General features: G+C 45.1%; 1 protein-coding gene across 5 annotated transcripts in view; it reads left to right on the top strand.

The window, feature by feature from the left end:
- ADGRG2 (adhesion G protein-coupled receptor G2) overlaps positions 1–12,282 on the top strand; it is a 186,751-nt gene that overhangs the window by 51,928 nt on the left and 122,541 nt on the right. For 4 of the 5 annotated variants that reach the window (XM_030202278.1, XM_030202280.1, XM_030202283.1 and 1 more), the window contains exon 4: positions 4,627–5,250. The exons of the other annotated variant lie outside the window; for it this stretch is intronic. In XM_030202278.1, the coding sequence (XP_030058138.1) occupies positions 4,627–5,250 (624 nt within the window). The remainder of the gene's footprint in view (positions 1–4,626; positions 5,251–12,282) is intronic. 5 annotated transcript variants of the gene reach the window in all.

A 12,282-nucleotide genomic window follows, 5' to 3' on the forward strand; every position in this document is an offset into this window, starting at 1 on the left:
AAAGTATTGAATTCACTGTGAAGCTGATGCAGGGGAAAACCCTTGGGTAGAAGGAGTCCCTAAAATATTGACCTCTCCTGAAGGTAAAGAGGATAGAAGGTAGAAACCGCTGCTTGGTGACTGAACTGTGATGATGAACTGAAAGAGCTGTTTGTCTTGGGAATTGAATTACTGTTTATTGTGCACTGGATAAAGAGCCCAGACTGGAGCCTGTAAGCCTTTATTGAATCCTGGTATGAGCTATGCTGCTGTTGGAACTGTGTACTAGAAACCTGCGTGGAATAAAAGTCCTTAAGATTGAAGTTACTGGTGGACATCTATTTATTCATTGTACCGGGAGCCTGTGGCTGGAGGAGATTGTTCTATCCTTGGCTGCACAAGAGAGGTACCTGGTTACAAGCTCCACACCAGCTCATCCAAATCTGTCCAGCCATAATCATGGCACAGACCCTAGAAGTCTGCCCAGTACTGACTTTGGTTTCCAATTACTGGTGTTGCCACCCAATCTCCGCTAAGCTTCTTTGGATCCATTCCTTCTAAACAGGATTGCTTTGTGTTTATCCCATGCATTTTTGAATTCTGTTATCATTTTCATCTCCACCACTTCCCACAGGAGGACATGCCAGGTGTCTACCACCCTCTCGATGGAAAAATATTTCCTGACATTATTTCTGAGTCGGTTCCCCTTCAACCTCAATTCATATCCTCTAGTTCTAGCACTTTCCCGTCTCTGGGAAAGGTTTGTTTGTGGCTTAATGCCTTTCAAATATTTCAACATCTGTCTCATATCACCCTTGTTTCTCCTTTCCTCGAGGGTGTACATGTTCAGGTCCTCAAGTCTCTCCTGATACATCTTGCTACGCAATCCCCATACTATTTTCGTCACTTTTCTTTGAACCACTTCAAGTCTTTTTTTTTTGTGTGTACCCCGCGCTTTCCCACTCATGGCAGGCTCAATGCGGCTTAGGTACTTATTTGTACCTGGGGCAATGGAGGGTTAAGTGACTTGCCCAGAGTCACAAGGAGCTGCCTGTGCCTGCAGTGGGAATCGAATCCAGTTCCCCAGGACCAAAGTCCACCACTCTAACCACTAGGCCACTCCTCCACTGTTGCTACTGTTTGAGATTCTACATGGAATGTTGCTACTCCACTAGAAGTCGGCCGTTGCAGATCAGCAATGTGGCCGCGCAGGCTTCTGCTTCTGTGAGTCTGACGTCCTGCACGTATGTGCAGGATGTCAGACTCACAGAAACAGAAGCCTGCGCAGCCTTCTACATGGAATGTTGCTAGTGGAATGTAGAATCTCCAATAGTATCTATTTTATTTTTGTTACATTTGTACCCCGCACTTTCCCACTCATGGCAGGCTCAATGTGGCTTGCATGGGACAATGGAGGGTTAAGTGACTTGCCCAGAGTCACAAGGAGCTGCCTGTGCCTGAAGAGGGAATCAAACCCAGTTCCCCAGGACCAGAGTCCACCACTCTAACCACTAGGCCACTCCTCCACATCCTTAGCAAGATAAGGCCTCCAAAAACTAACAAATTGTCCATTGTTTTCCTCAGAGATCTAACTGATGAAATAAGTTAAGGAGGTAAGTATTATTATCTGATTCAGTTATTATTTCTAATTGTTATTACTTGCCTGGAAGAGTTTTGAAGAAATGTCAGGGTGAGGCAGTTGGTGACGTGCTGTCAGCTAACCCTAATGAGTCTATTAACTTGACAGTTTTTGAAGTCTAGCCAAGACAACATTTCCTGCTTACCTTTTCTTCTGAAAAGAATAAGTCAGACGTGTTAAGATCATATTTTAAGATAAAAGATTATTTGAGGGTTTTGTTTCTTGGTGGGGAGAGGGAAATTCAGATTTTTCTTGATGTTTCAAGAGTTACACAAGCACAGAAGAACCAGTTTCTTCAACCGACTTTGGTTGTAGGAGGGAGTTTCTTGTTTTAATTTCCTTCTATCGTCTAACATTTCCTAATTCTAATTATGTATTTTTAGAGCCAGAATAACTAGAGTGGTGGTTGTTAGATAAATAAGCTGCTTAATAGGTAGGTATTATATTACATTGCCTAATGGTTTGTCAGGTGGATATCGATTTATTGACCTGATTCCTTTTTTTTTTTTTTTGTTTCCTTTTCTCTCTCTCTCTTGATATGAACTTGGTTTGTTTTGAGGGGTTTTTTTCTGTTAATTGCTTATATTGAATGCTAATTGTATTTAATTATCAATTTAAGAAAAAAAGAAAGAAAATCCTTGTCCTAGGTATTCCAGAAGGAAGAGCTGCCTCACAAGGCCCAGCTGCATTGAGATCTATGATGCACCTCAGTGCGTGCAATGGAAGGGAGTTAACACTCTGTCACTCTGTTAACATAACAGAATTTTTATATACTGGCCTAACCATTAAGTCTAGACGGTTAACAGCAAGTCAATAAAACAAATTACAAAAAAATTCAACAATAAATCAACAAACTATATATATATATATAGCCACCCAGTCTCCCAGTCTCGTAAGGTCCTTCTGCAATTTTTCACAATCCTGTCGCGAGTTAACGATTTTGAATAACTTTGTGTCATCAGCAAAATTAATTACCTCGCTAGTTACTCCCATCTCTAAATCATTTATAAATATATTAAAAAGCAGCGGTCCTAGCACAGACCCCTGAGGAACCCCACTAACTACCCTTCTCCATTGTGAATACTGCCCATTTAACCCTACTCTCTGTTTCCTATCCTTCAACCAGTTTTTAATCCACAATAGGACATTTCCTCCTATCCCATGACCTTCCAATTTCCTCTGTAGCCTTTCATGAGGTACCTTGTCAAACACCTTTTGAAAATCCAGATACACAATATCAACCGGCTCCCCTTTATCCACATGTTTGTTTACTCCTTCAAAGAATTGAAGTAAATTGATCAGACAAGATTTCCCCACACAAAAGCCGTGCTGACTTGGTCTCAGTAATCCATGTCCTCAGATGCGCTCTGTAATTTTGTTTTTGATAATAGCCTCTTCCATTTTCCCCGGCACCGACGTCAGACTTACCGGGCTATAATTTCCCGGATCTCCCCTAGAACCTTTTTTAAAAATTGGCGTTACATTGGCCACCCTCCAATCTTCCGGTACCACGCTCGATTTTAAGGATAAATTGCATATCACTAACAGTAACTCCACAAGCTCATTTTTCAGTTCTATCAGTACTCTAGGATGAATACCATCCGGTCAAGGAGATTTGCTACTCTTCAGTTTGCTGAACTGCCCCATTATGTCCTCCAGGTTTACCGTGAAGTCAGTAAGTCTCTCTGACTCGTCCGCTTGAAATACCATTTCCGACACCGGTATCCCACCCAAATAAATCTTCCTCGGTGAAGACTGAAGCAAAGAATTCATTCAATCTCTCCACTACGTCTTTATCTTCCTTGATCGCCCCTTTTACCCCTCTGTCATCCAGCAGCCCAACCAATTCTTTTGCTGGCTTCCTGCTTTTAATATACCGAAAAAAGTTTTTGCTATGTTTTTTTGCCTCTAATGCTATCTTTTTTCGTAATCCCTCTTGGCCTTCTTTATCTGCGCCTTGCATTTGCTTTGACACTCCTTATGCTGCTTCTTATTATTTTCAGATGGTTCCTTCTTCCATTTTCTGAAGGCGTTTCTTTTAGCCCTAATAGCTTCCTTCACCTCACTTTTCAACCACGCCGGCTGTCTTTTAGACTTCCGTCTTTCTTTTCTAATTCTATAGAGCTGCATTGAAATATCGGGACATGCACATGTATTCCCCTTTTGAATGCGTAGTCCTGTCCAAACCATGCCCCCTTGCAATCTACATGATACAGACTGACACATGAAAATACCGGCTTTGGGGTTTTACACATGTATGGAATATATACATGCATAAATGCTGGTATTTACATGTGTAAATCTTGAATAGGACTTCTAAAATAAGGGCCATGATATCTTCGGTGAAGGCTCGTCTACACAGAATGGTTCAGCCCTATTCAGCAAAGGGCCATCTGGTGTATAATTATCATTTAACTAGGGAAGTGCAAGGGGGAGCTAAGCGTCAAAAAACTATTTTAATGCAAGATGAAATCTGCCAGTTCTACAGATCTGGAGGGGGGAACTTGGAAATATGGAAATACAGGGTGCGATGGCAGATAAGAACTCCGTTGATTTCTGGCTTTCTCCTCGTGCTTTCACAAGTGGAGATCCTCTGTGCTAGACTTTCTTGAAGTACGTTACTATTCTTGCCTCTGCCGTCTCAACTAGGGGGTTGTTCCATGCGTCCACCATCCTCTTAGGGGGAAAAAAACAGGGGGGTAGAACTTGCCCAACAAGTAGACATCACATCTCTACAGCTGTGCAAAATACCAAGGGTTGTCCATCTCCTCACCAAAGGAGCAAGAGAGGCCATATGAAGACTGTGTTGGATTTAGCAAAATCTTACTAGCTCCATATTTGAATGGCATAACATTGCCGTGTCTGTGCATCTCTCCGCCTGTCCATTCATATACATCTATCAGGTGCTCATTACATTAATGCATCTAATTTCCTATACATAGTCATTATGTAGTTTGCTAAGTTGTTATATAACCCAATAACCAACATGTCTACATTTTCTTATTTAGCTCAAGGACAATTCCTGGGAGACCACAAAGCTGTTTTTGAGACTCCATGTAAAACATCGATGACATTGTCTCCAAAAGTGAATATACCTGAACTTCAAGATTTCACAGTCTGTGTTCACCTAAAGCTCACATCAGATGGTCCATGGACGGCATTTACATACAAACAGAAAGCAACCAGTTCCTCCTCTGGTGCAGACAACTATGAACTTGGGCTTGCTGGAGACAGTGGAAATCTGATTGTATGGATATTTGGCAAACAAATAACTGTTCCCGTCTCCGAGAGACTTCATTTACATAGCTGGTATCAGACCTGTATCATATGGAAAGGTGATCAGCATAACATGGACTTTAACGTCAATGGGAAAGTACTCAAAACTGAGCATCTGAAAGGTAAATCGAGCTTGGCTGGTGATGGACTTTTATCACTTGGTTGCTCCCAATATCCCGGCATGAGCTCATCAGCTGCTGCTGTGGGACTTACTGGCGAGCTCTACTTGTTTAGGATGTGGAATGGGGAGCAGTCGGACTTTGAAGACTGTGTCGATGGCGATGTCATCCAATGGAACATGGCAGACTGGGTCTACAGCAACTCAATATTAGAAAAGGACAGTTCTCTACAATGCGGTAAGGAAGTGTGTTACGTCCAAGTCTCTTTTTTATTTCCTACTGAACATGTTACAGCTGGTTGATGCTTACAAATGAACTAATTTTCTTTTAGGAAAAAAAATGGGGTATTTAGCTCACACCTTTTCAGTTGTATCTCAAGGCGAGTTACATTTTTGTTTTGTTACATTTGTCCCTGTGCTTTCCCACTCATGGCAGGCTCAATGCGGCTTACATGGGGCAATGGAGGGTTAAGTGACTTGCCCAGAGTCACAAGGAGCTGCCTGTGCCTGAAGTGGGAATTGAACTCAGTTCCCCAGGACCAAAGTCCACCACCCTAACCACTAGGCCATTCCTACATTCAAATACAATAGGTATGTCCCTGTTTTCAGAGGGTTCACAGTCTAAGAACCTCTTTTACTAAACTGCGCTAGCGATTCCCATGTGGCAAATGTGAGGCAACCCATTCAAAATGAATGGGCTGTGGCATATTTCCCGTGCCAGGAATCGCTAGCACAGTATAGAAAAAGAGGCCCTAAGTTTGTACCAGGGGCGTAGCTGCTATGGGGACACGGGGGCCTGGGCCCCCGTAGATTTGGCCCTGGACCCACCTGCCGGCGACCCTCTCACCCCCCTCCCGCCACCAACCCGCCACCTTTGCTGGCGGGGACCCCAACCCCCACCAGCCGAAGTCTTCTTCCTTCGTTTGGTTTCTGACTGAGTCTGACGTCCTGCACGTACAACATGCAGGATGTCAGACTCACAGAAACAGAACGAAGCCCTGCAAATCGCAAGGTGGGCGACAGCGGGTGGGGGGTTGAGAGGGTCATTGGCAGGGGGGTCAAACTTGTTGGAGGTGTCGACAACGGTGGGCGGGCGGGTGGGTGGGGGGGGGGGGGGTCGGCAGCACCGGGGTGGGGGCTAAATGTGCCCCCTCACCTCGGTTCTGAACCCCCCTACCGTTGAAGTCTGGCTATGCCCCTGGTTTGTACCTGGAGAAATAGTTAAGGGATCCTTTTACCAAGCTGCAGGAAAAAGGGCCCTGCAGTGGGTAAAAATCCCCCAAACACATATGGCCATGCGGTAAGAGAACTCTTACCGCGTGGCCATGCAACGGGGAGCCCTTACTCACCCATTGAGGTGGCGATAACCCGGCGGTAACCAGGCAGCACACGGCTTACCTTTGCTCTGTATAAGGGCCCCTAAGTGACTTGCCCAAGACCACAAGTAGCAGAAGCAGGAACTGAATGGAGCATCCCTGGTTTATCAACCTGGTGCTCTAACCACAAGATTATTTCAGAGCAAATGAAGATGTATCTCCCCTAAATAAAACTAGATAAAGGAAGTCGGCATTCAAAAACTCTATAGACAATTGTCCAGTGTAAGAATTGAGATTTTAACTCACTTTCAATCAGTGTATTTGTAAGACTTTTAGGAAATGAGAAATATTTGTTAGGAACCATTTTTTTCATGCCTTTCTTAAGAACTGGAAGCCTCCAAGGCTATGGTGAAAGCGTTCACAGCCCACTTAACAACTCCCAGCCTAGAATGGGTGGCAGAGCTGGTGGTTGGGAGGCGGAGCTAGTGTGGGCAGACATATACGGTCTGTGCTGGGGCTGGTGGTTGGGAGGGGGGACTAGTGCTGGGCAGACTTATACGGTCTGTGCCAGAGCCGGTGGTGGGTGGCAGGGATAGTGCTGGGCAGACTTATACGGTCTGTGCCAGAGCTGGTGGTTGGGAGGCAGGGTTGGTGGTTGGGAGGCAGGGATAGTGCTGGGCAGACTTATACGGTCTGTGCCAGAGCCGGTGGTGGGTGGCAGGGATAGTGCTGGGCAGACTTATACGGTCTGTGCCAGAGCTGGTGGTTGGGAGGCGGGGTTGGTGGTTGGGAGGCAGGGATAGTGCTGGGCAGACTTATACGGTCTGTGCCAGAGCCGGTGGTGGGTGGCAGGGATAGTGCTGGGCAGACTTATACGGTCTGTGCCAGAGCTGGTGGTTGGGAGGCGGGGTTGGTGGTTGGGAGGCGGGGATAGTGCTGGGCAGACTTATACGGTCTGTGCCAGAGCTGGTGGTTGGGAGGCGGGGATAGTGCTGGGCAGACTTATACGGTCTGTGCCAGAGCCGGTGGTGGGTGGCAGGGATAGTGCTGGGCAGACTTATACGGTCTGTGCCAGAGCTGGTGGTTGGGAGGCGGGGTTGGTGGTTGGGAGGCAGGGATAGTGCTGGGCAGACTTATACGGTCTGTGCCAGAGCCGGTGGTGGGTGGCAGGGATAGTGCTGGGCAGACTTATAGGGTCTGTGCCAGAGCTGGTGGTTGGGAGGCGGGGTTGGTGGTTGGGAGGCGGGGATAGGGCTGGCCAGACTTATACAGTCTGTGCACTGAAGAGGACAGTACAAATAAAAAAAGTAGCACATATGAATTTATCTTCTTGGGCAGACTGGATGGACCGTGCAGGTCTTTTTCTGCCGTCATCTACTATGTTACTATGGTTGGAGGGTACTTGGCTGTCACCTGGTAGAGAGTATCCGGTGCCTCTTTCTTGACGACCATCACTCTGATGGTCAAGAATGGGATGAGGAAGGGAAGTCAGTGAACAAAGACTCAGCATCAAGATCTGCAAAGCCAAATACTCATTGCTGAGCAACAGTAATCTACCAGGCAAATAAAGAGAGAACATTAAAAGGAAAGCTCTGCTGCTCGTAATATTGTCAATCACACTGTGATAATACTGTATGTATCCTAGGGTGATTTCACTGTCTCTCAATTGCTACACACCGTGGGCATTACTCCAGGGACAGACCCTCCATTACATAAGTACATAAGTATTGCCATACTGGGACAGACCAAAGGTCCATCAAGCCCAGTAACCTGTTTCCAACAGTGGCCAATCCAGGTCACAAATACCTGGCAAGATCCCAAAAAAGTACAAAACATTTTGTGCTGCTTATCCCAGAAATAGTGGGTTTTCCCCAAGTCCAATTTAATAATGGTCTATGGACTTTTCCTTTAGGAAGCCGGCCAAACCTTTTTTAAACTCTGCTAAGCTAACTGCCTTTACCACATTTTCTGGCAACGAATTACAGAGTTGAATTACACGTTGAGTGAAGAAAAATGTTCTCCGATTCGTTTTAAATTTACTACATTGTAGCTTCATCGCATGCCCCCTAGTCCTAGTATTTTTGGAAAGAGTAAACAGACGCTTCACGTCTACCTGTTCCACTCCACTCATTATTTTATAGACCTCTCTCATATCTCCCCTCAGCCGTCTTTTCTCCAAGCCACTTTAGCCTTTCCTCATAGGGAAGTCATCCCATCCCCTTTATCATTTTCGTCACCCTTCTCTGCACCTTTTCTCATTCCACTATATCTTTTTTGAGATGCTGTGACCAGAATTGAACACAATATTCAAGGTGCGGTCGCACCATGGAGCGATACAAAGGTAATATAACGTCCTCATTTTTGTTTTCCATTCCTTTCCTAATAATACCTAACATTCTATTTGCTTTCTTAGCCGCCGCAGCACACTGAGCAGAAGGTTTCAACGTATCATCGACGACGGCACCTAGATCTCATTCTCTAAGCTGCCTGGAAATGGAGATGCTGCAGAGGCAGTATTATTTATGGCGTGGGGCCAGGGAGTCCCAATCATTGAGTAATGGCCAGCCCTGCTGGCTGGATTTAGATCCCACAATTGCAGGGTTCAAGAGCCCTGGCGGATGGTCATTGACTAAGGATTGCCACTGCCATGATTGAGCTAAGTGACTATGGAGGGCATGTAAAATGGGAGGATGTAATAACAGCGGTTAGCGTATCTGGGTTTAAAAAAGGATTGGGCAAGTTCCTGGAGGAAAAAGCCATTGTCTTGTTATTGAGACAGACATGGGGAAGCAACTGCTTGCCCTGGGATTTGTAGCGTGGAATGTTGCCACGATTTGGGCTTCTTCCAGGTACTTGTGACCTGGATTGGCCACTGTTGGAAACAGGATGCTGGGCTTGATGGACCTTTGGTCTGTCCCAGTATGGCAACACTTATGTACTTAGGATTCTGAATGGAATCTTGCTACTCTTTAGGGTTCTAAATGGAATGTTGCTATACACTTTGAAATTCTGCATGGAATCTTGTTATTCTTTAGAATTCTAGAATCTTGCTACTCTTTGGGGTTCTACATGGAATGTTACTATTGTTTGGGTTTCTGCCAGGTATTTGTGACCTGGATTGGCCACTGTTGGAAACAGGATGCTGGGATAGATGGACCATTGGTCTGCCCCAGTATGGCTACTCTTATGTTCTAAGTGATCCCTGAAGGTTCATAGTGCCCGATTCCAGTCCTAGTTCCAACTAAACTACAAGCCTAAAAACAGCAGGAGGAAACTGCTAGACCCAAGAAAAATAGGAAGACAAAACTGGCAACTAGCAAGCAGAAGAGAGAACTATGAAAAGTCTTTTGTAAATAAGTGCAGGTAGACAATTAATAATAGAATAAAGCAATAAGAAGACCTGAAAACAAGGTCTTTCTACTTGGTCGAAGTCTACCACCAATGTTCATAACATTGGCAGGGCCAGCCCGTCTTCTAGGCAGACTACGCATCCACCTAGGGTGGTACAATGTAGTCAGTGGCATTGGCACTTGGTATCCATCATCTCTATCCTTCCTTCTTTCCTCCTTCCCTCCCTCCACTGTGAGGTGTTCAGCAGTTTGCCTCCCTGCCACCGGGAGCTACAGCGGTAGAGGAGTAGCCTAATGGTTGGCGCAGTAGGCTGAGAACCTGGGGAGCTGGGTTTGATTTTCACACTGTCTCTTTGTGACCCTGGGCAAGTCACTTAACTCTCCATTGCCCCAGGTAAAAAAAACAACAACAACAACAACTTTAACTTTGAGTCTACTAGGGACAGAGGAAGTGCATGTATTTAACAAATGTAAACCGCTTTGGTTGTAACAAGGAAAAGCAGTATATCAAATCCACGACCCTTTACCCCTAGTCAACAACAATAGACGATGCATTACAGGAAGTTCGGAGGGAATGAGAGTCGGCAGGACTGAACACCTTGCAAGGGAAGGGAGGTGGTGGAGAGAGGGAAACAGAGAGAGAGAAAGGAAGAGATGCTGGTGAGGGAGGAGGAAAAAGAAGCTGAAGACTAAGAAGGAAGGGAAAAAAGGAAAGAGAGAGATGCTGGGTGAGAGGTAGAGAAGGAGAGAGATGCTGGGTGGTGAGGGAGGAGATGCTGGTAATGGAAGAGGAGGAGGACCTTGAGCCACCCCTTGATGGGGGTAGTGGCCCATGTCTGAAGGTCTGCCTAGGGTGCAAATACTCTTGGACCAGCCATGACTGTCAGGCATGCTGGAGCAGTTACTGTTCAGCATGTGTGAGGCCAGGTATTCTGTTAACACTAGTAAAAAAGGCCCGTTTCTTAACAAAATGAAACGGGCGCTAGCAATGTAATGAGTTCCTGCCATTAATGTTTCCACGGTTGTATTCTGAATATAATTGTTGTTTACATATGTAAGATTTCTTTATATACAATATTTTTTGTGTAAACTGTGTTACAATGTGGTAAAAGTTTTCCTTGTTCAGGCCCTTCAATCGGTTTAACAATCACATCAGAAGAGCTCCTTACTCGTGAGAATGCAACATACAGTTGCCCATGTGAGAGACTGAGAGTGACAGTGTGTTTTACAGACAGTGTAAGAGAGAGAGATACACAGAGTGATTGAGTGTGTGGGTGATGTGTGTGAGTGACAAAGTGATTAAATGTTTGTCTTCCCTTCCATTCTGTGCACTTGCCTCCACTAATGTTCGTACCTCCCTGTGTATATGATTGTTTGTTAGAGATTCAATCCACTCCACTTCCCTCCTCCAAGTTCCGTTCTGTCTGATTGGTTCTTCGTTGACAGTGAGAGCCAATGAAACGCTGAACTACAGACTTACGAACCCTACACTGCCACAGTGCCACGGAGTCAGCTTCAGAATGTTGGAGGTGCTTTTTATTATATAGGATGGAGTTTCTGTTGAGGGAAATGTAATAATCTGGCTTGTTCAGTATTCCCAGTAGGTTTACTGATGTTCTGGAGTCCTTTGCAATAATGACAGTACTGCCTTTTCTGGGATAGGATCCTTGTTGTGTGAGTTCTGGTCCTGAGCAAATTTTATAGGGTTTTGTATGACTTCATAATTTATCAGGTGCTCGAGAGGGTTTAAGTTGCCGTTACTGAGATGAAACCATTTTTTGCATGTTAAATTTGATGTGAAATGTCTAGATCTTCTGGGTGAGAGGGATTTCTGTGAATGCAGAATATGTCTACAATTAGCACCGTGATGGTCCAGTGTGCAGGGACAGAAGTATGTTTTGGTTTTTTTAAATGTTAGAGTGCTAATTTAACTGATACAATATTTACTGCCTATAAAGGAAGGGAAGGGATTTGGGATTTAGCTTCTGCCTTTTTTTCATTTCTTTATTGTTTAACATGAGACTATAAATTGCATTCTTTTTTTTTTCTTGGGACAACCACCTGGCTGGTATTCAGAGTGAGGGACCCTTTTCCCTTCCCTCTCCATTTTGTAACCAGAATTCTGAAGCGGGCCTCCCTTTTTGGATGCCTTGGGGGGCGGGGGGGGGGGGTGCCATCTCATTCTTTGCTTCAGGCATTCCCTGGGAGAAAAGGCGCCAGACACCTTTGGGCGAGCCCTGCTTTTGGCAAACGAGTCTTTGCTTTTGATTCACAACTGAGCTTGCCAGGACAGAGGCTGTGGATAAGTGCTTGAGGCATTTGGCTTAATTGAACAGATTTTTATGCTGTTAACAATTTTTTCATTAAATGTGCACAGAGTCAAGTGAGGATGAGTTCAGACAGTGCGTTAGACTCAACCGGTCATCTCCTCTGAAAACAAGTGGAATTGCAGCACGAGATCTGCAGTAGAGCTCACCAGTTAGTGGTTTAAGCATTGTGAAATAGTCATTAAGTACGTAAATATTGCCATCAAGCCCAGCATCCTGTTTCCAACGGTGGCCAATCCTGGTCACGAATACCTGGCAAGATCCCAAAAAAGTACAA

The sequence above is a fragment of the Microcaecilia unicolor genome, chromosome 4, assembly GCF_901765095.1.
Source record: "Microcaecilia unicolor chromosome 4, aMicUni1.1, whole genome shotgun sequence".
NCBI lineage: Eukaryota > Metazoa > Chordata > Amphibia > Gymnophiona > Siphonopidae > Microcaecilia > Microcaecilia unicolor.